This window comes from Macaca mulatta, chromosome 14, assembly GCF_049350105.2.
Source record: "Macaca mulatta isolate MMU2019108-1 chromosome 14, T2T-MMU8v2.0, whole genome shotgun sequence".
Taxonomy (NCBI): Eukaryota; Metazoa; Chordata; class Mammalia; order Primates; family Cercopithecidae; genus Macaca; species Macaca mulatta.
The window spans coordinates 125950788-125974227 of NC_133419.1; the positions used below are offsets into that span (position 1 = coordinate 125950788).

The 23440-nt window shown below is 44.5% G+C and overlaps 1 protein-coding gene and 1 pseudogene across 2 annotated transcripts; both read left to right on the forward strand.

Annotated features, from left to right (window-relative positions):
* Positions 1–5343: 5343 nt before the first annotated feature.
* Positions 5344–21801, forward strand: EI24 (EI24 autophagy associated transmembrane protein). 2 transcript variants are annotated; one of them, NM_001257508.1, is given in 11 exon segments: positions 5350–5440; positions 8909–9019; positions 11710–11855; positions 12739–12799; positions 13957–14023; positions 14635–14759; positions 15438–15557; positions 16894–17005; positions 17995–18106; positions 19128–19202; positions 20651–21747. In NM_001257508.1, coding segments are annotated over 10 exon segments (1023 nt in total). In that variant the 5' UTR covers positions 5350–5440; positions 8909–8977; the 3' UTR covers positions 20814–21747.
* On the forward strand, positions 11153–11252 carry LOC114672488 (U6 spliceosomal RNA; annotated as a pseudogene).
* Positions 21802–23440: the final 1639 nt, after the last annotated feature.

Consider the following 23440-nt stretch of genomic DNA (forward strand, 5'->3'; position numbering starts at 1 on the left):
ATCTTCCCCAAAGTCAGGCTGTTTCCTGCTCTACTGACTGAGTCTGGCGTCTTTATAGGCACAGGACGGGCAATATGTGCAGATTGGTTTGTGACTACACAAAAAAGGTTAAAGCAAAGACGTCACTCAAAGGTGGGCATGACAGTGTAGAAAATCAATCAGGAAAGGGTAGGTATATGTAAAATAGGTGAAGGGTGGGGATCAATCAGAAGAAAGGATGCCAAATGGGAAGACAAGTTCTCAATCTGGTCCGAGGACTTAATTTGTAGCTTGGTTTTCAAGCTTTAAACTGTTTTTGGCTTGGAGGTAGGGTTTCACTGGGGACCCACCCCTAACTGCCTAGGCATTTGGCTGCCTCCTGTCACTATCACTAGATCTAGTATTGTTACCATTTCACTAAATCATATATCCATAGAGTTAGAAAACACCTTCATATATATATCATTTATTTCAGCAGCCTGTGTTAAAGAAACTAAGGTTTGGGCCGTGCACGGTGGATCACGCCTGTAGTCCCAGCACTTTGGGGGTCTGAGGCAGGTGGATCACAAGGTCAGGAGATCAAGACCATCCTGGCTAACATGGTGAAAATCCGTCTCTACCAAAAATACAAAAAATTAGCCAGGCGTGGGGGGCAGGCACCTGTAGTTCCAGCTACTTGGGAGGCTGAGATGGAAGAATGGCATGAACCCAGGAGGCGGAGCTCGCAGTGAGCCGAGATCGCGAGACTCCGTCTAAAAAATAAATAAATAAATAAATAAATAAATAAATAAAAGAAACTAAGTTTCATAGCTTAACTGGAGATCACGTCTTCTCAGTTAAGTGCTCTGCCACAAACTTCCTCATTTGTGAAATTTGGAAAATAATACCATCCTCTACTTGTCCACAAATAGCATCTAATCATACGTAAGTATGTGAGAGCTCTTTAAAAATGCAAGGTATTAATTATTATTGGTTTTTATTTTAAATGTGGTTATATATGTTGATATTTAAAAGATTTCCTCCCATGAAGTAAGCCAGAATAAACTCATACCTACGAAATTCTGTCTAAAATCTTTTCTAAATTGACACTCTTGAGAAAGAATAGAGCTTGGAGGAAGAGCTAGTATTATAATTAGTAGCACAATAATCAGTTTATCATTAAACCACTTAGGTCTCTTTGTAACAAGATTTCTAAGCTTTAGTAGATGGATTCCTTATTCTATTTTATTTTATTTTATTTTACTTTATTTTATTTTATTTTATTTTGTTTTATTTTTTGAGACAGTCTTGCTCTGTCACCCAGGCTGGAGTGCAGTAGTGCAATCTCAGCTCACAGCAACCTCTGCCTCCTGGGTTGAAGTGATTCTTATTCCTTAGTCTCCCAATTAGCTGGGAGACTAAGGCGTGTGCCACCATGCCCAGCTAATTTTTTGTATTTTTAGTAGAGACAGGATTTCACCATCTTGGCCAGGCTGGTCTCGAACTCCTGGCCTCAAGTGATCTGCCTTCCTCAGCTTCCCAAAGTGCTGAGATTACACGCATGAGCCACCGTGCCCAGCCACTTATTTTATTTCATTTTATTTTTTAAATTTATTATTATTATTTTTTGAGACTGAGTCTTGCTCGATCACCCAGGCTGAAGTACAGTGGTATGATCTCAGCTCACTGCAACCTTTGTCTCCTGAGTTCAAGTAATTCTCCTGCCTCAGCCTCCTGAGTAGCTGGGACCCCAGGCATATGCCACCACACCTGGCTAATTTTTGTATGTTTAATAGAGATGGGGTTTCGCCATGTTGGCCAGGCTGGTCTTGAACTCCTGACTTTGTGATCTGCCTGCCTTGGCCTCCCAAAGTCCCGGGATTAAAGGCATGAGCCACCGTGCCCGGCCTTATTTTATTTTTTAATATAGTTTTATTTTAGACAGGTGCTCTGTCACCCAGGCCGGAGTGCAGTGATGCAATTACAGCTCGTTATGCCCTTCACATCCCTGGCTCAAGCGATCCTCCCAGGTAGCTCACGCCTGCTGGGATTACAGGTATGAGCCACCGTGCCCAGCCTGAATTTTCATTTTGATTAAAATAAGCAGCTGGGCATAGTTCCTCATGTCTGTAATCCCAGCACTTTGGGAAGCAGAGATGGGAGGACTGCTTGAGCTCAGAGTTCAAGACCAGCCCAGGCAACATGGCGAAACCCCGCCTCTACTAAAAATACAAAAATTAGCCTGGTGCCCTGGCATGTGCCTGTAGCCCAGTTACTTGGGAGGGTGAGATGGGAGGATTAATTGAGCCCTGGAGGTTGAGGCTATAGTGAGCCGAGATCATGCCACTGCTCTCCAACCTGGGTGACAGAGTGAGACCCTGTCTCAAAAATAAAATAAAATAAAATAAGATAAAAAACTCAAAAGAAGAAAAAAAAATCATTTAATTATAGTTCTTTGTAATAAATAGTTGAAGAGATTTACTCATTTGGGCAAAAGGATATTTTAATAATGTCTCCTCTTTATAATGTCTTTAGTGGAGAAGTAAATGAAGGGATAGATTTATGAGAATGGGACATTTGCAAGGCTATTCCTAGCTCTGTTTTTAGTGAAAATGAGATGCCTGCCCATGACTGAAACAAACAAGATAAAAGGCCTCCTCCCTATTGGAGTTTCCATACATAAATCTTAGATTGATCCTTTACTTCCGGGCTTCTACTTACCTTTCGTGACTCTTCTGAATCCTTCATTCCCTTCTCTAATCTTGTTGGTTTTAATTTTTAGTATTCTCTTCCTTAAAGAGCACATAGGTTTCAGCAGGCTAGGAGTGGGGAGTAGTTTCTGGAATGTGGCTGGATGCTGGGCTAGGGTGTAAAGGTCAATGCCTCTCCAGTGCACGGAACTGGAGGAGAATCAGGAACCCTGGGTATTTGTTCTGCCACTGACCTTGACATCCGGGCTTCAGGTTAAGTCACTTAACATCTGGGCTTCTGATTCACCCCTAGTGTAGGTTGCAGTAAACAGCTTTTAGTTGTAAAAAAAATCTGAGTTCTAGGCCAGGTGCGGTGCCTCATGCCTGTAATCTCAGCACTTTGGGAGGCTGAGGTGGGTGAATTGAGGTCAGGAGTTCAAAATTAGCTGGTCGTGGTGGTGCATGCCTGTAATCCCAGCTACTCAGGAGGCTGAGGCAGGAGAACTGCATGAACCCAGGAGATGGAGGGTGCAGTGAGCCAAGATTGCGCCACTGCACTCCAGCCTGGGTGACAAAGCAAGACTCCATCTCAAAAAAAAAATCCTATTCTAATAGGTGATCCTAACACTAGTAGCTCTAAGCACAGCCAGAGTGGTGGAAAAAGGAAATGGAGATGGATATAACAGGTTGGGAATAGGGGAGAAAAGGTTATAGGTGAGGCTTGGTGTTCTGAAGGATGGGAGAATATGCCACCCCAAATTATACCACTTTGGGGCAAGGATTATTATTATTTTTTGTTTTGTTTTGAGACGGAGTCTCACTCTGTCAGCCAGGCTGGAGTCCAGTGACGTGATCTGGGCTCACTGCAACCTCCGCACCTGGGTTCACATGATTCTCCTACTTCAGCCTCTTGAGAGTAGCTGGGATTACAGGTGCCTGTCACCAGGCTTAGCTATGCCCAGTTAATTTTTTGTATTTTTAGTAGAGATAGGGTTTCACCAAGTTGCCCAGGCTGGTCTCAAACTCCTGAACTCAGGTGATCCGCCTGCTTTGGCCTCCCGAAGTGCTGTGAACCATCCTCCCGGCCCACAAAGATTATGTTTAACTAAAACCATTTAAAAAACAAAAACTAGGCGGGGCATGGTGGCTCATGGCTGTAATCCTAGCACTTTGGGAGGCCGAGGCAGGTGGATCACCTGAGGTCAAGGGTTTGAGACCATCCCGGGCAACATGGTGAAACCCTGTCTCTACTAAAAATACAAAAACTTAGCCAGGCATGGAGGCAGAGGCAGAGGTTGCAGTGAGCCGAGATCATGCCATGGCATTCCAGCACTCTAGCCTGGGCAACCGGGCAAGGCTCCTTCTGGAAAAAAAAAAAAAAAAAAAAAAAAAGATTGATAACTTCCGGACAGGGCGGGACTTTCATCCTTATCCCCCGTCGCTGGGAGGGGAAAGGGGCTGAATGTCAAATGGATCACCAATGGCCAATTGTTTAGTCAATCGTACTTATTTAATGAATCCTCCACAAAAATCCAAAAGGACAGGATTTGGAGGGATAACTTAACACAAAGACATTCCTGGAGCGTGGAGTGTGGGAGGAGAGCATCAAAGAAGACTCCTGCCTCTTCTCATACAACTGATCCTATGCATCTTTTCATCTATACCCTTTTTAAGATCCTTTCTAATAAGCCAGGAAAGGTAAGTATTTCCCTGAGTACTGTGAGCCACTCTAGCAAATTAATGAAACCCAAAGGGTGGATGGTTGGAGCCCCAGCTTGAAACCTGTTGGTCAGAAGCTCAGGGTACCTGAACTTATGACTGGTGTCTGAAGGGGAGAGTAGTCTTGGGACTGAGCCTTCAACCCGCGGGATCTGAGGCTATCTCCAGAAAATACATCACAATGGACTTGAATTAGGGCACACCCAGCTGGTGTCTCCTGCTTGGGGTGTGGGGGAAAACCCCACACATTTGATCACAGAACTCTTCTGTGTTGATCATGTTGGTGTGAGAGCAGAGGAAAAACGGTTTGAGTTTTTCCTCACAGCTTTTATCTTGTTAATCTATTTTATGTCAGTTTAATGCTCAGGCCCAGAGGAAAACCCCTAAAAGGGGAGAGGTAAAACTACCCTTCCTGCGGTAGAACTGGACTTGTGGGATGGAGATGAGAACAGTGATTCTCTATCTCGTTTCATCTCAACCACTCCTTTGCCATCAGATTACACACACATAATGCAGCCGAATTGGATGGGAGCTTGTCCTATCCCGGATCATTGTGAGTGAAGCTTGATTTAAACCCGTCATTTCTTAGTAAACTTTACAGAAAATCTGCAATCAAATAAACCAAGGTGCCCTCTGTATTTTATTGCGCTCCTGTTACTAGTATTTCACAGGATTTTAGAAACGCAAGCAGCGCTATGGAGTCAATGGGGGAGGGCAAAGAACAGGAGAGATCTGTGAGAACCGGATCGGGGAGGAGGCGACCGGGAGGGGTGAGGGGTCCTCTCTGCCGCCAGGCGGAGCTGGGAGCCGGGCGACCCCGCACGCAGCGCGAGGAGCGACCCCGGACTGACTACATTTCCCAGTCTCCGTCGCTCCGCGCGGCCCGCCCCTCAGCTCTGGGCCCCGCCTCGTCGCGCCGGCTGCTTCTTCGCGCCCGCCCGACTTCCCAGCGGCCCCGTGCGGCCCGGGCATGCCCAGTGCGGGCGCAGCGGCCCCGGCCCTGGAAGCGCCCCGGCGGAGCGGGCCCGCGGTGGGCGAGGGGCCGGGCCGGAGCCGCGGCGGCGGAGCTGCGGGTAGGTGCGGCATCAGCCAAGCCAGGCCTCGGGACCGCCGCGCCGCCCATTCTGAGTGGCAGGGGCCGGGAGGGCAGGCAGGACCCCAGCGTGGGTTGGTGGGGCTACCCGCGAGGACCCCTTGCGGGAAGGGGCCGGAGGGAGCGGGACGGGACCGGGCACATCCCCGGGCGAGGCTTCTCCAGGTGGGGCGCGGCTGTCTTTAGCTCCTTGTGTGACCGGAGGTGTGCGTGGTCCGCACCTCGTGCACAGTTGTGCCTAAGGAGGGAGACCAGTTTTCAGCCGAATTGCCTAGGAGCTGTGGGGAGATGGGCCCGAATGGACCCGTGGACTCAGAGGCAGCCCGTGGAGCCCCGTGGGAAGTGAGGATGTTTACCTTCCCTGTACCTGGAGTGGGCTGCGACAGCTTCCTGCTTGCCGAGACTTGGGTTTAGTGACTTACAAATAAAAGTGCAGGACTGTGCCTCAGCAGATGCTTATTAGCTTTTAATGAGTGTTAGGAATTTAATGTCATTTGTATTTCCAGGTTTGAGAGGTTATTTGTCCATGGGATGCTCGTGTTAAAAAAAAAAAAAAAATTGCAAAGCTTAAAAACAAGTCGACCGAGATAACATTAGGACACCGGGTTCTGAGGTTCACTGTAGCTACCATTCATTTGCTGTCAGTCTGGGCAAGTCATTTAACTCCTGAGACTCGGTTCTCTCACCTGTTAAATGAACCAGATTCATCTTCATCTGTCTAGCTCAGCTGTAGGATTCCCCCTGTGTCATTCAGTCTCTGTGTGATCTCAAATTGTGGCAAGTTATTTTTCCCCATGCCTCACTTTTTGTTAGACTGGGTAATTCACCAAATATTCCTGTAGGAAGAATGTTAGGATCTAAGTATAAAAGTGAAGTGATTTACCCTTCATAGGCCACTCTTAGTCAAGAGGTGTCCTGCCACTTGGTACATGCAGAAACCAGGTGTTAGCTGGTCACGGATCAAATGACACAGCTGTTGTGGACTGAGGCAGAATGTTTCAGGTTCCCTGTCAGTACCCTGTGAGAAATCCAAGCCAAGTAATGGGCTTCCCTAAACCTCCCAGCTGGCTCACTTTAGTGGGGTTGTGTTTATATAGAATTTTAAGTGTTTTTCATGCTGTTGTGCCCTATTAGATGCAAGAAACCTATGAAGAAGTTTAGTACCCTTAATTTCCAGATGAGCAAGTGGCAGGTTAAGGCAGTGGATCTGGGAGTCTTTACAAACTAGTGTCGTGCATATCACTGAGCATTTGCTAGTCGTCGAGCTCAGCCGCCCTCACCTCAACCCTGAGAACACGTCTGTATGGCTGTACCTCGGCGACTGGAACTCTGAGGTCTTTGTTTTCAGGAGGGAATAGTGGGAGTATTAACAGAAGCTTCTCACCCTAGAGACTTCTTTCCGAAGTGAGCCCATCTGTGTAGGATTTGACCTAAGGAGCAGAGGGTATATACAGTGTTGGGCAAATTGCCTTCCTACTGCCATATCCCCTGCTCTTCCAGTTCTGAATGGCATTAGTCCAGTTGGGTCAATGAGGAGCAGTTTGGTGAAGTGGTTAAAGGTCGGGGAAAGTGTTCTTATATTTTGAAATTTAAGGTTTGTACAAGCTGCTTGTGAAATTCTGTCTTTGTATTATGGTCATACCTCTTAAACTGAGAATACTGCAACTTGGTTTAGTGAGTGTTGAGAACTTTAGAATATCAAGTTCTTAAAAAATGCATGAAAGTGGGTTTTCTATTCATCTTAGAAGTCACCATAGATTAAATGAGAGAATAGTATATTAAATTTATACACATGAACTCTCAAGTTCTTAATTTTTGAAACTAGATACCCCATTCACCTGAGAAATAAAATGGGAAAGCCTTACTGTTTTAAAGACTGTTTATACATATGAACTTTTTTGAGGCCTAGTTTAAATTCCACTATTTATTGCATGTTTATTAAAATTATATCTGTAGGCCGGGCGTGGTGGCTCAAGCCTGTAATCCCAGCACTTTGGGAGGCCGAGGCGGGCGGATCATAAGGTCAGGAGATCGAGACCACAGTGAAACCCCGTCTCTACTAAAAATACAAAAAATTAGCCGGGCGCGGTGGCGGGCGCCTGTAGTCCCAGCTACTCAGGAGGCTGAGGCAGGAGAATGGCGTGAACCCAGGAGGCGGAGCTTGCAGTGAGCCGAGATCGCGCCACTGCACTCCAGCCTGGGCAACAGCGTGAGACTCCGTCTCAAAAAAAAAAAAAAAAATTATATCTGTATATATTTAAAATTAGAAAACATAGAAAAGACCAGCTGGGCGTGGTGACTCATGCCTGTAATCCTAGCACTTTGGGAGGCTGAGATGGGTGGATCACCTGAGATCAGGAGTTCGAGATCAGCCTGGCCAACATGGTGAAACCCCATCTTTACTAAAAAATAAAAAAATTAACCAGACGTAGTGGCAGGTGCCTGTAATCTCAGCTACTCGGAAGGCTGAGGCAAGAGAATCTCTTGAACCCAAGAGGTGGAAGTTGCAGTGAACCGAGCCGAGTATTGCACTCCAGCCTGGGCAACAAGAGCAAGACTGTCTCAAAACAAAACCAAACCAAAACAAAAAGACCATTAAAAAGACCTATTTGGAGGTTTTGGTAGCCAATTTCATGTCATACCTTAAACCTTACTGTGTGCCCGAGGGCTCTGTATGACTGAAGCACGTATGTAGTAATGTTTGTAAGAACTTTTATCTTACTCTTGTATTTTTATTCAAGTATTTGAAGGTATCCAGCAAATATAAAAATTGCTTAAGATACTGAAATGTAATTATCATCCATCTCCAAACCCTCAAAAGTGCTTAGAATGTGTAGGAGGGATAGTTAGGGGCATTGAGGTTCAGAGGTTACTGGTCAAGAGCACATTGTAAAAATGTAAAATGTAAAAATGAAACGGTGTAAACTAGCCGGGCGCGGTGGCTCAAGCCTGTAATCCCAGCACTTTGGGAGGCTGAGACGGGCGGATCACAAGGTCAGAAGATCGAGACCATCCTGGCTAACACGGTGAAACCCCGTCTCTACTAAAAAATACAAAAAGCTAGCCGGGCGAGGTGGCGGGCGCCTGTAGTCCTAGCTACTCGGGAGGCTGAGGCAGGAGAATGGCGTGAACCCGGGAGGCGGAGCTTGTAGTGAGCTGAGATCCGGCCACTGCACTCCAGCCCGGGTGACAGAGCGAGACTCCGTCTCAAAAAAAAAAAAAAAAAAAAAAGAAATGGTGTAAACTGTAAAACCGCTTGTAAAAATGAAAGGGTAGTGAGTGGTTTAGAAAAAAATTAGGGATTTTAGGTTTCAGCTGTACACGAATAGCTTCACTTGATTCACTCTATAGAGCTACAAGTATGTGAGGTCATCATGTGGAAATGTGCAGGAAGTAACTTATCTTTAAAATAAATATTTTGCCCCCATTATGTTCCATCTGTTTCCAGATCCTTCATGATGAGAGATTTGGGGACACTTCTCTCTCCTCTGTGTAGCTGATAGTTTGGTGGTGAAGAATGGCTGACAGTGTCAAAACCTTTCTCCAGGACCTTGCCAGAGTGAGTACATCTTGTTTATAGGAATTCATCTCTTGGCCTTTTTATTTTGCTGAAGGAACCATCTAGGAAATCCTGTAGGGTTTTTGGAACTTTTATCATATTTCTTGGGCTCTTTACATACAGGTTATTATTCTAGACCACACTACTCAGAGATAGGTATTGTTCTACATCTTGTAGACACTCTTGCTTGGAAGACCTCCTCAGTGGACGTCTCCAGTATTGGGTTGGAACCCTGGTCACCTTGGCTTCAGAGCTTTTTTTTTTTTTTTTTTTAAACTTTTTATTTTGGAATGTGTTTAGATTCACAGAAAAGTTATAAGGTAGTATAGAGAGTTCCTATATATCCTTCATCAGCTTCCCTTAATGTTAACATATAACCGTGGTACATTTGCCAAAACTAGGAAATGAACATTGATACAGTACTATCACCTAAACTAATTAATTCAAATTTAAATTAGAGAACTTTTTTTTTTTCTCCCCAAATTTTTCGTATATTTAAAAAATTTTTAAAGTAGAGATGGGGTTTTGGCATGTTGCCCAGGCTGGTCCCAAACTCCTGGGCTCAAGTGATCCACCCGCCTTGTCCTCCCAAAGTGCTGGGATTAAAGGCATGAGCCACTGCACCCAGCCGGAACCTTTTTTCTCCCCATTCTACAGACTGCGCAGGTGAGGGGGATACTCTAGGAAAATGCCCTGTAAAGATCTGGTTAGGACCCAGTCATCCAAATTACCAATAGCACAAAAGTCTGCTACTTTTAATGTATGTCTGAAGCCTAATAATGTCCCATTTGTAACCCCCTCTTATATATCCACTAGCATGAGAGAGGCCAATTCTTGGAGTGGGGAGGTTCATTCTTTAGTGAGAGAGTTTAAAAGGTTACCTTTATGGCCCGGGGAAGTGGCTGACACCTGTAATCTTAGCACTTTGGGAGACCAAGGAGGGAGGACTGCTTGAATCCAGGAGTATGAGGCAGCAGTGAGCTATGATGGTACCAGTGCACTCTAGCAGGGCAAGAAAGTAAAAAGGTTATTACTTTTGAGTAAAAAAGAGATTGAAAGAGTATCCTACAAGGTCTAAAAAGACTTTATGCATATGATGTACTATTTTTTTTTTAAGACAGAGTCTCACTGTGTCACCTAGGCTGGAGTGCAGTGGTGCAGTCTCAGCTCACTGCAACCTCCACTTCTTGGGTTCTAGCAATTCTCCTGCCTCAGCCTCCCAGGTGGCTGGGATTACAGGCACACATCACCACATCTGGCTAAATTTTGTATTTTTAGTAGAGATGGGGTTTCACCATGTTGGCCAGGCTGGTCTTGAACTCCTGACCTCAGGTGATCTGCCCGCCTCAGCCTCCCAAAGTGCTAGGATTACAGGTGTGAGCCACCATGCCCAGCAGCATATGATCTACTTTTAACATCTTTACCTTGTTGTCTTGCCATTTATGGGCTATAAAATTTCAACCCTCCCAGCCTGGACAACATAGCAAAACCCCCTCTCTACTAAAAATACAAAAAAAATTTAGCCAGGCATGGTGGCACATGCCTGTAATCCCAGCTACTCAGGAGGCTGAGGCAGGAGAATCGCTTGAACCTAGGAGGTGGAGGTTGCAATGAGCCGAGATCATGCCACTGCACTCCAGCCTGGGCGACAGAGCAAGACTCTGTTTAAAAAAAAAAAAAAAATCAACCCTGTGTTGGTTCTACAGTGTGCTATTTACATGTTTCTCTGCCCCACTGGACTGTAGATGTCTTAGAGGTGGGGATCCTATCATCCTAGGATGTCCTAGGCCCTCAGCCATTTGAACTTAATTATCTTAGATAGTTGGAGTTTCCTGAGTTAAAAGCAAAATCAGGAGTAAAAATTACTCAGACAAAAAAGATCAAAGGCACACTGTGCCAGTTTATGCTCCTGTCAACAGATAATACATCAACTTGCCCATTTCTCTGTATTCCAGCTATTATTTCTAAAATTCATTTTGTCTGATAACAGTAGGCGAGAATGCTATCCATTCTTAAATCCAGCTTGGCCATTGCTTCCAGAATAACTTTTTCTGCCTTCTCATGAAGTTGAATGCCCCAGTGCTAACACTCTACTTGGGCCATACATCTGTTGTGGCACTTATTAAACTATGTGTGCTTGCTTCTGCAGCACATGTACTAAAATTGGAACAATACAGAGATTAGCGTGGCTCCTGTGCACGACACACAACTTCATGAAATGTTTCATATTTAAAAACATTTTTTAAAAAAACCTTCAATGTAATTTTTTGGTTTACTTGTGTGCTTCTCCTACTAAGTTATAAGCTTCTCGAACACTTTAGATGACAATATACAGCTTATTGAAGATACTCAGTACATGGGTGGGAGATGGATGCATGAGTGAATTCTTAGCCTTTGGGAGGCTGAGGCAGGAGGATTGCTTGAGGCCAGGAGTATGAAACCAGCCTGATCAACATGATGAGACCACCATTGCTACAGAAGAAAAATTTAAAAGCCACGTGTGGTGGCGCACATCTGTATTCATAGCTCCTTGGGAGGCTGAGGCAGGAGGATCATTTGAACCCAGGAGTTGGAGGCTGCAGTGAGCTATGATTGAGTCACTGCACTATAGCCTGGGTGACAGAGCAAGACCCTGTCTCAAATAATAATAATAATAATAATGATAATGATAATGATATCCTTTTCTACAGGGAATCAAAGACTCCATCTGGGGTATTTGTACCATCTCAAAGCTAGATGCTCGAATCCAGCAAAAGAGAGAGGAGCAACGTCGAAGAAGGGCAAGTAGTATCTTGGCACAGAGAAGAGCCCAGAGTATAGAGCGGAAGCAAGAGAGGTAAGGAGTGCATGCCTGATACCAAAATGTCCAAGGGAGGGAAGACGCTACATAGTGACTCAATGTTTCCGTACCACTTCATTTCTTTTGTGCTTTTTCCCAGAAAAATGTTGCAAGTGATTCCCCCCCCTTCCCCGCCGACATTGACTTAAACTAGGGTCTAACAATCATCCTTGCTAAAAATGTCATGGTGTTAAATCAGAATGCTGAATAGAGACCCAAAAAATATTATTTGGTTTGATAGATACGTCTAGGGAAGCCTGTGTGGATTTCTGTATTAACAGAAGAACCCCAGCCCCACACTTTCTCTTTTAATCTTTTCCAACATCAGACTTTAAATTATTTTTCTTTTAAAAGCTGGTTTCCCAGAAATATATATATATATAAAATATGTGTGTGTGTGTGTGTATATATATATGTACATATATATCTTTCTTTGGAGACAGAGTCTTGCCCTGTCACCCAAGCTGGAGTGCCGTGGTGCAATCTCAGCTTACTGCAGCCTCTGCCTCCCAGGTCCAAGCAATTCTCCTGCCTGAGTCTCCCAGCTAGCTGGAAATACAGGTGCACACCACCACACCTGGCTAATTTTTTGTATTTTTTAGTGGAGACAGGGTTTCACCATGTGGGCCAGGCTGGTCTCGAACTCCTGACCTCAGCTGATCCGCCTACCTCGGCCTCCCGAAGTGTTAGGATTACAGCCATGAGCCACTGCACTTGACCATTTTTTTATTCTTTTCTCATTGACTGACATTAGAACATTGGGAGAACATGAGGTACTGAAAAATAATACAGTACCCACAAAAGATATAAAACGAACTACTGAATGACAATTAGGAAATAACTTATGCCTTATAAACTAAATACATGTGATCTTTTCCAGTGAGCCACGTATTGTTAGTAGAATTTTCCAGTGTTGTGCTTGGAATGGTGGAGTGTTCTGGGTAAGTTCTTTAAATTCCAGGGGCCTTACAAGCATCTTCAGATTGTTGCTGGGTTGATGAACTGTTTTCTTGAAACACTAAGACAAATAGCTTTCATCTGCTGATGTACACTTAGGAATATAACTCAGGAGTCTGTGCATCTGCAGCGATTTTATTCCCACTCGAGAAAGCACACTTGTATGTAAGCAAACATCACAGTTAGCTCTGAATATACACTTGTATTTTTGTTTCTAAAATGACTCATTCACAAGTGTTATAGGTAGCAGTTTCTCTTGACGCTGTCTAGACATTTTAAAATGCTAACAGCAACTATGGGGGATCAGGGGAAGGGCAGATACGGCTAGACAAGAACAAGGTTCTCCCTGCTTCTGCTTATGGTGATCAACAAGAACTAATTTGCATTGAAACCTATAGCAGAAAAGATTGCCTACCATTAACTGAGAACCCCAGTGCAGGCTTAACTGAAATTTGGGTACTTTGAAGAATGGATAAATATTTCTTTTGACTTAGAATTTAGAGTAATTCATCACATCTTAATCTAAACAATTCACAGATGTTTTCAGATGTTAGCTTTAAATTTAATTAATATGTATTCCTGTGTACTTAGTACATGCCTGTATTTTGGCCTGAATACTACTTGAAATGTTCCTCTATGTCCCCAAATGTTTCATTGTTTTATAGGTAGTGTCAAGTTTGTATCTCAATTGGAGTGTTGGGAAACAGAAATAGATCCAGTTTTGATGCTTTTTCAGGCCTCCTGATTTATTTTTTTATTGTTTTGAGATGGAGTCTCACTCTGTTGCTCAGGCTGGAGTGCAGTGTCATAATCTTGGCTCACTGCAACCTCTTCCTCCCGGGTTCAAGCGATTCTCCTGCCTTAGCCTCCCCAGTAGCTGGGATTACAGGTGTGCACCACCACACCCGACCAATTGTTGTAATTTTAGTAGAGACGGGGTTTCACCATGTTGGCCAGGCTGGTCTCGAACTGACCTCAAGTGATCCGCCTGCCTCGGCCTCCCAAAGTGAGCCACCGCACCTGGCCTAGGCCTCCTGATTTATAAAAGGCACTCCCATCTATGAAATCATTACACTAAAACTTGAAGCTCCTGTTTTAAAGACTGGATTTTGATGTTTGCCTTGTTGCTTCTTTTCTTTAGTTCAGTCTCCTCTTGTTTTATCGAGTATTTATTCCTGTGCTTCAGTCAGTAACAGCCCGAATTATCGGTAAGTATATACCCCGCTCCTTTACTGTTGGGGACGGAGTAGGAGATGATGTTTCAGTCTCCCTCAGTTTACTGAACATTTCCTGTGTACCAGGAGCTTTCACTGTTTATTTTCTTTTTTGTTGTTTTATTCTTTTTAAAAATGTATATTTAGTTATTCTCCTAGAGCCTTCAGATGAGAGTGTTCGCTGTTTTTTAACTCAGGCCTTTCAGCAGCCCTTTATGATGGATACTGTTATTCTATCCATTATGAATGAGGAAATGGAAGATACCTAGGTTAAACCATTAGTAAGTGGCAGAGCTGAAACTGAAACCCAGATGGTATCCTGCAAATAGTGTACTGGTAATCACTGTGGCATCTCGTTACCATCATGTAAGCAGATTTGTGTCAACATAAGCAGCACATATCTATGGCTTCTTTGAATTGGAATTGTGGCTAGAATGTGGTGTGTCCTTTATGAGTTAGACTCACTGAGATGGGTATAGTGATGTGCTGGCAAGAACTAGAAAGATCCAGGAGGAGACAGAGAATAGTCACGAGATGGGGGTTCCGCATTTGGTCTTCTGTGTTTCCATTTCTCCATTTCTAATAACTCGTTTTCTCTCTCTTAGGTGACCCATCACTACATGGAGATGTTTGGTCGTGGCTGGAATTCTTCCTCACGTCAGTTTTCAGTGCTCTTTGGGTGCTCCCCTTGTTTGTGCTTAGCAAAGTGGTGAATGCCATTTGGTTTCAGGTAGGTCCAAGGCAGAATGGAGTCTGGGTCCCGCAGCATGATTGGTTGACAGGTGACAAGTTTCAGCCTGTGAAGTTAGTGGGCATATAGGGGGACCTGTTTTTCAGCCTTAATGTTTCTTAGCCAAGCAGCCAGTAGGTGATCTTTGTGTTCTTATAGAATGGAATTATTGTCTCAGCATCTCATTGGCAGATGTCTGGTGCCTCTTTTTTTTTGGAGACAGAGTCTCTGTCGCCCAGGCTAGAGTGCAGTGGTGGGATCTTGGCTCACTGCAACCTCTGCCTCCCGGGTTCAAGCAGTTCTCCTGTTGCAGCCTCCCGAGTAGCTGGGACTACAGGCACGCGCCACCATGCCTGGCTAATTTTTTTTTATATTTTTGTTAGTGACAGAGTTTCACCATGTTGGCCAGGCTGGTCTCAAACTCCTGACCTCCCAATCTGCCCACCTTGGCCTCCCAAAGTGCTGGGATTATAGGCGTGAGCCACTGCATAAGGCAGCAATCCTCCTACCTTAGCCTCCTGAGTAGCTGGGACTATAGGCACATGCCATCACACCCAGCTTATTTTTAAATAAGTCTTTTCTTAACTGGCATCTCTAGTGGCAGACCAGTGGTCTTAGCTTTGGGGATGTATATCAAGGCCATTTAATTCATGTTTTGGTACACTTTCTCTGTTACAGGATATAGCTGACCTGGCATTTGAGGTATCAGGGAGGAAACCTCACCCATTCCCTAGTGTCAGCAAAATAATTGCTGACATGCTCTTCAACCTTTTGCTGCAGGCTCTTTTCCTCATTCAGGTGAGACTGACCTTCTGGGCATATGGGCAGCTTTATTAAAAAGAAAAACTGTTTCACTAGTGGGAGCTTCACAAAGACAGAGTATTATATTTATGCAGAGTATTATATATATGCTGGTGGGAGGTAATGATTTTTAAATCTTTTTTTTTTTTCACAGAAATGAGAATTTTAAAATTACATTATAAAATTATAAGAAACATGAATTTACCTGCCCTTTTCTGCTACTCTGGTTATTCTCCAGTCCTGCCAGGTGGAAACTGTTTTTTTCTTTTTATAGTTATGCCTAACTTTTTTTAAAAGAGACATGGTCGGCTGGGCACGGTGGTTCATGCCTGTAATCCCAGCACTTTGGGAGGCCAAGGCAGGCGGATCACCTAGGGTCAGGTGTTTGAGACCAGCCTGGCCAACATGGTGTAACCCCGTCTCTACTAAAAATACAAAAATTAACTGCGTGTAGTGGCACATGCCTGTAATCCCAGCTACTCCGGAGACTGAGGCAGGAGAATCACTTGAACCCAGGAGGCAGAGATTGTAGTGAGCCAAGATCATGTCATTGCACTCCAGCCTGGGCAACAGGAGCAAAGCTGTCTCAAAAAAAAAAAAAAAAGACAAGACAGGGTCTTATTTTATCACCTAGGCTGGAGTACAGTGGCACAATCATACCTCACTGCAGCCTCAAACTCTGGGCTCAAGCAATCCTTCTGCCTTAGCCTCCTGAGTAGCTGGGACTACAGGCACATGCCATCATGCCCAGCTTATTTTAAAAATTTTGTTGGCCGGGCGCGGTGGCTCAAGCCTGTAATCCCAGCACTTTGGGAGGCCGAGACGGGCGGATCACGAGGTCAGGAGATCGAGACCATCCTGGCGAACGCGGTGAAACCCCGTCTCTACTAAAAAAATACAAAAAAACTAGCCGGGCGAGGCGGCGGGCGCCTGTAGTCCCAGCTACTCGGGAGGCTGAGGCAGGAGAATGGCGTAAACCCGGGGGGCGGAGCTTGCAGTGAGCTGAGATCCGGCCACTGCACTCCAGCCCGGGCGACAGAGCCAGACTCCGTCTCAAAAAAAAAAAAAAAAAAAAATTTTGTTGTAGAGTCAGGGTCTCAGTATGTTGCCCAGTCTGGTCTTGAACTCCTGGCCTCAAGAGATCCTCCCGCCTCATCCTCCCAAACTGTTGGGATTACAGGAATGAGTCACTGTGCCCACCCTGCACCCGGCCTTTTACAAACTTGAGAGGCAGCTAGGAAGCTGTCTCAGACAGTGATGATTGGAGAGTGGCAGGTGAATGGTGCTAGGTTTCCGAGGCTTGGGATTAAGATTTTCCATATTTGTTCTTCAGGGAATGTTTGTGAGTCTCTTTCCCATCCATCTCGTCGGTCAGCTGGTTAGTCTCCTGCATATGTCCCTTCTCTACTCACTGTACTGCTTTGAATATCGTTGGTTCAATAAAGGTAAGTTCATCTAAAGAAGTCCAGAAAGTGGAGGCCCAGTTTGAAAATGCTACTGCTAAGCAGACTTCTTCAACTACTCAATAGTCAGGCTCTTAGCAAACCTTCCTTTGAGGGAAGCAGCCTCATTGGCAAGAGGGAGCTTACCTTTGGCTTAGTGGGTTTAACTCTCAACTTTGAGGCTGGGGGATGTGGTAGTATAGCATTATCTTTTTGATGCTTAACATGGTATATCTCTGACTGGGTTGTAAGATGGCATAAATGAGCACGAGTTGCTCTAAATTAGAGAAATCAAATTGATGTCAGCATCTGGATCCTTTTGGGGTTGTTTTAGAAAGACCTTCAAGTATTTACCAGGGTGTGCGTGGTTGAAAGAGGTTAACTGATACTTACAGAATGGCATCCTTTTGATTTGCTATCTTGTTTAGTTCCAGACTAATCCTGACAAAGGATGCTGGTGCTGAAATTCTTAATTCACTTAGCCTGTCAGCTTTGAAGTTATGATTATGGAATTCTAAAAAACTTTGCATGCTTTATATCGGATTTGTACACTTCTAATTTATATGCTGTAACTCTGTTCTAAATCTGTACCTAGGCTGGGTGTGGTGGCTCACACCTGTAATCCCAACACTGGGAGGCCGAGGCAGGCGGATTGCCTGAGGTCAGGAGTTCAAGACCAGCCTGGCCAATATGGTGAAACCCTGTCTCTACTAAAAACACAAAAATTAGCCAGGCGAGGTGGCGGGCACCTGTAGTCCCAGCTACTCGGGAGGCTGAGGTGGGAGAATCGTTTGAAATCTGGAGGTGGAGATTGCAGTGAGCTGAGACTGCACCACTGCACTCCCACCTGGGCATCAAAGCAAGACTCCATCTCAAATAATAATAATAATAATAAATCTGTACCTAAAGCTCATGGTTTGTCTACCATAGTTATTTAGTCACTTGACTAAAAGGAAATAGAATATCTAATTGTATTGGCTTTCTTGTTTTAGGAATTGAAATGCACCAGCGGTTGTCTAACATAGAAAGGAATTGGCCTTACTACTTTGGGTTTGGTTTGCCCTTGGCTTTTCTCACAGCAATGCAGTCCTCATATATTATCAGGTAATTTGGCTAGAGGGATTTGAAGGAGACTAGTAAAAATAAAAATTCATGAAGTCAGTACCTTTTGCTTGCTTGGTTCTGTTTCGCATTACACACTGTCATTTGTCCGTCAGGAAACCTGCAGGGTGTTTCTGGATTTGTTAGCATGAAGATCTAGTCTGAATGTCCCTATATCCCATTATCCCGTATTATTTTTCTATGTTGCCTCCTGGAGCAATTTTTCTTTTCTCTTTTTTTTGAGACAAAGTCTCACTCTGTCACCCAGGCTGGAGTGCAGTGGCGCAATCTCAGCTCACTGCAACCTCCGCCTCCCGGATTCAACTGGTTCTCCTGCGTTAGCCTCCCAAGTAGCTGGGATTACAGGCACCCACCATCACGCCTGGCTAATTTTTGTGTTTTTAGTAGAGATGGGGTTTCACTATTTCGGCCAGGCTGGTCTCGAACTCCTGACCTCAAGTGATCCACCCACTTTGACCTCCCAAAGTGTTCAGATTATAGGCGTGAGTTACCACACCCGGCCCTGCAGCAATATTAAACATGCCCAGTGCTTAAAAAAATCTTCTTGTTCTTTTTGAAAGATGTGTTTGATGGGCTGGGCGCCACGGCTCACGCCTGTAATTCCAGCACTTTGGGAGGCTGAGGTGGGCAGATCACCTGAGGTCAGGAGTTCGAGACCAGCCTGGCCAACATGGTGAAACCCTGTCTCTGCTGAAAATACAAAAGTTAGCCGGGCATGGTGGCGCACACTTGTAATCCCAGCTACTTGGGAGACTGAGGCAGGAGAATTGCTTGAACAGAGGAGGCGGAGGTTGCGGTGAGTTGAGATCTTGCCACTGCACTCCAGCCTGGGTGACAAGAATGAGACTCCGTCTCAAAAAAAGAAAAAAAAGTTTGAAATATTGAGGTTTCATCAAGCCATAATATTTACACTGGAAGCAAAAGAACTTGGAGCTTCTGTCTTCTTCAAAGTCATGGCTGTTATGAAGGTGACTAATTATTTCTTTTTTTTTTTTTTTAACAGTGGCTGCCTTTTCTCTATCCTCTTTCCTTTATTCATTATCAGCGCCAATGAAGCAAAGACCCCTGGCAAAGCGTAGTAAGTATTAGCCAGTGATGAAGTTTTTGCGGTGTAAAGGATTGGGGCTGTAACACCACAGTTATGTCAGTGAGGCTTTAAAAAAAAAAATTCTCACATTGTAGGAAAATCTTTTTTTTTTTTTTTTTTGAGACGGAGTCTCACTCTGTCACCCAGGCTGGAGTGCAGTGGCCGGATCTCAGCTCACTGCAAGCTCCGCCTCCCGGGTTCACGCCATTCTCCTGCCTCAGCCTCCCGAGTAGCTGGGACTACAGGCGCCTGCCACCTCGCCCGGCTAAGTTTTTGTATTTTTAGTAGAGACGGGGTTTCACTGTGTTAGCCAGGATGGTCTCGATCTCCTGACCTCGTGATCCGCCCGTCTCGGCCTCCCAAAGTGCTGGGATTACAGGCTTGAGCCACCTCGCCTGGCCAGGAAAATCTTAATGTAAGGTTTAATGAGACAGAAACACTTCTGGTATATAACCCACACTTTTCTCCATGCATATATGCACATGAGTGTGTGTGTGTGTGTGTGTGTGTGTATATATATATATACACATACACACTTCCAAAATTGACCTCATTATACATATTCAAGTAGAGGGCCGTATGACCTGGCCACATGAGTTTATTGATAACACTAGTAAAATATACCTTAAAATAAGTTTTTAGCAATAATAACAATAGCATTCTAAAAGTTTTATCACTTCAAAGAAAAGCTCAATCAATTTTTGATCAATTTTGGTTAAGTCAGTGTGGATACTTGTATTAGAGACTTAGGTCTGCTTTGGGTTTTTGTATGCTCTTGCTATACAGCAGAGCTCACTGTTTATCTTAAGAGGAATATTTGACTTTGTTTTGAAACTCTTCTTCCTGCAACCACAGATAGCATATGACACCTTCAGACATAGCTTGAAGCCTGTACCCCGAAGTGAGCCATAGAAAAGTACTTCTCAAATCAGAATTAATCTAAAGTATAACTATTTCCTGTAAGAGCCATAATACTTCAACGCTGGTGACTGCATTACATTCATGGCAGCAGCAGGGCCCAGTGCATTCTTTTTTTTGAGACGGAGTCTCGCTCTGTCGCCTAAGCTGGAGTGCAGTGGCGTGATCTTGGCTCACTGCAACCTCCGCCTACCAGGTTCAAGCGATTCTCCTGCCTCAGCCTCCTGGGTAACTGGGATTGCAGGTGCATGCTACCATGCCCTGCTAATTTTTTTCTCAAGTGATCCACCTGCTTCAGCCTCCCAAAGTGCTGGGATTACAGGTATGAGACACCACGCCCAGCTCCAATGCATTCTTTAGTTGCTTGTTCCATCCGTGTATCTAATATCTGTATTTCCTTGATCAAGTTTCATTTGTCTTGTCTTTCCCTTTGTAGTTTTAAATTTAATGTCAAGTTGTCAAATAACAGAAATAATTCTGAGTAACTGGGGAGCTAACAGGTTGGGTTTCTTGCCTTTTAGTCTCTTCCAGTTGCGCCTCTTCTCCTTGGTGGTCTTCTTAAGCAACAGACTCTTCCACAAGACAGTCTATCTGCAGTCAGCCCTGAGCAGCTCCACTTCTGCAGAGAAGTTCCCTTCACCGCATCCATCACCTGCCAAACTGAAGGCTGCTGCAGGCCACTGAGTTGCCTGCCATCCAAAGGGGATGGGCGGGATTGGAAGAAAGCTGTGGCAGCTCTTTTCCCTGTTCACCTCCCCCTGCCAGGGAAGGCAGGACCCACTCTGCCAAGGGCCCTCTGCGTATTCCCTTCTCTCTGAGGAATTGAAATTTTTGTCTCTGGTGCACGTAAGGCAGAATGTTCCCTGACACCAGTGTGTGGATTTTTAACATCACCGTGAGTCTGAAAGGACCACAAGTTTTTCTGCAGCTATTTTCTAGCATTTGCCAGTCCCTGTGCCTGGACTGATTTGAATACTTTGTTTTTCTCCCTGTGCCATTTACCCTTCCACCTTTCCATCCTGCCTTCTACCACCCTTGGATGAATGGATTTTGTAATTCTAGCTGTTGTATTTTGTGGATTTGTTATTTTTGTTGTTTTTCTGTGAAGCACATACATTGGATATGGGAGGTAAAGGAGTGTCCTAGTTGCTCCTGGTCACTCCCTTTATAGCCATTACTGTCTTGTTTCTTGTAACTCAGGTTAGGTTTTGGTCTCTCTTGCTCCACTGCAAAAAAAAAAGAAAAAAAAACCCTGAAGAGATGAGATAGGAGGAAAGACCTCACAGCCAGTTCTGCTGGGTTTTGAGGAGTGATTTTCTTTCTTCCCCTTGAAGGGGAAAAAGCTATTTTCACTGGTACATTTAAAGTCCCCCAACTATGGGGAGGTACCAATTCTGGACAAGTGCCACTGCAACAACACTAAACCTGAACTTTTCAACTCCGTTGGGGGTGGGAGGCGGTGGGCAGAAATTTACTATTGGCCACTGCCAGGTCTGTTTCATATTTCAAAGGAATATTGGGTGCTGCAAATAGGAACTGAAGGGGTAAATGTATTAAACCTGTGATTGGTTGTTTTCCTGTCATTTTAAGAGACTAAATGTGGGAGGCAGATGTCAAAATACTTGTACAATTTTAAAATGTCACAATTAAACGTGAGCTGGTTTCCCACAAAGTGTGTAATGGTTGAATTTGCAAATCATGATCTTGAGAAATGTATTCATGGAATATAAGACTTTGTCTTGGATAATTTAGTAGTTTTGAGGAATTAGCCCTGAAAAATGTTCCCTGAGAAAGGCTGGATTATATGATTATAATCACATTTATATTTGGTGGAAGACTCAGATTGTTATTTGTTCTAAAGTCTATATGTACATTGCTACTGTGTATTCATGCAGTGGGAAAGACCCTCCTAGATATTGGTGTATTGAATATTAATCGAGGGAAGCCAGTAAACATCTGGTTAACAGAGACCTTTACTATGTGCAAGACAAAATATGGAATTAAAAATTGTTGCTGGGGCCAGGCGTGGTAACTGATGGCTGGGATTCTAGCACTTTGGCAGGGGCCAAGGCAGGAGGATCACTTGAGTCCAGGAGTTCGAGATCAGTCTGGGCAACATAGTAAAACCCCGTCTCTATTACATATATAAGAGGTTAGGCCGGGTATGGTGGCTCACGCCTGTAATCCCAGTACTTTGGGAGGCTGAGGTGGGTGGATCACCTGAGGTTAGGAGTTCAAGACCTGGCCAGCACGGTGAAACCCCATCTCTACTAAAAATACAAAAAATTAGCCGGGCATGGTGGCACATGCCTGTAATCCCAACTGCTCAGGAGGCTGAGGCAGGAGAATCACTTGAACCCAGGAGACAGAGGTTGCAGTGAGTCGGGATCATACTACCGCACTCCAGCCTGGGCAACAAGAGCAAAACTCCATCTCAAAAAAAAAAAGTTAAAAAAAATTGCTGGGAGTTGTAAACCAAGTTTGAAGGTTTATGCAGTTGATGGAAGGAGGGTTTTTAAATGGTGGGCATCTTGGACGTGAACACTTTCCAGCTTCGGCAGAAAAAATTGTAAAAGACATGGTTTAAAGTAAGGTATACTCCCAACATTCTCCTATGACATCTCTGGTCATTTAACGATAGTATTGCAGAGAACTACTTCCAGATTGCTAATGGGTGTGGTTTGTAGAAGACCAGTATTTCATCAACTTGTGATGAGTGATTGCCTTATTTAAGCTTAGTTTCTTAAAACTAAGTTTTAAAAAAGTAGGCTTAGTTATTTAAGCAATCACATATTTGCTTCCTGAAATTTGTATCTGTACCATTTAGAAGCATCTCATAAACTATCAGGAAAAAAAAAAAATAGAAACATCTCAGTTTAGTTTAAAAGGGTGAAGGCAGCTGGGCATGGTGACTCACACCTGTAATCTCAGCACTTTGGGAGGCTCGAAGTAGGTGGATCATGAGGTCAGGAGTCCAAGACCAGCCTGGCCAACATGGTGAAACCCCATCTCTCCTACAAATACAAAAATTAGCCGGGCATGGTGGCGCACGCCTCTAGTCCCAGCTACTTGGGAGGCTGAGGCAGGAGAATCACTTGAACCTGGGAGGTGGAGGTTGCAGTAAGCCAAGATCACACCACTGCACGCCAGCCTGGGTGACAGAGTGAGACTCTGTCTTGGGGGGTGAAAAAAGGGTCAGGGAAGTTGAGTGGATGAATGTGTATGATTTTTATCCCCAGGACTGTGCCTGGCTATCGAAAATGTGTAAAAGTTTAAATGACTGGAAGTGAGGAACCTCCAGAGCTTTATTA

Coding starts and splice junctions, on each gene's coding strand:
- EI24 (XM_028832704.2), top strand. CDS start 8,978: ATGGCTGACAGTGTCAAAACCTTTCTCCAGGACCTTGCCAGA. Junction 14,760..16,893: donor TGAATGCCATTTGGTTTCAG/GTAGGTCCAAGG, acceptor TTTGTTCTTCAG/GGAATGTTTGTGAGTCTCTT. Junction 18,107..19,127: donor CAGTCCTCATATATTATCAG/GTAATTTGGCTA, acceptor TTTTTTTAACAG/TGGCTGCCTTTTCTCTATCC.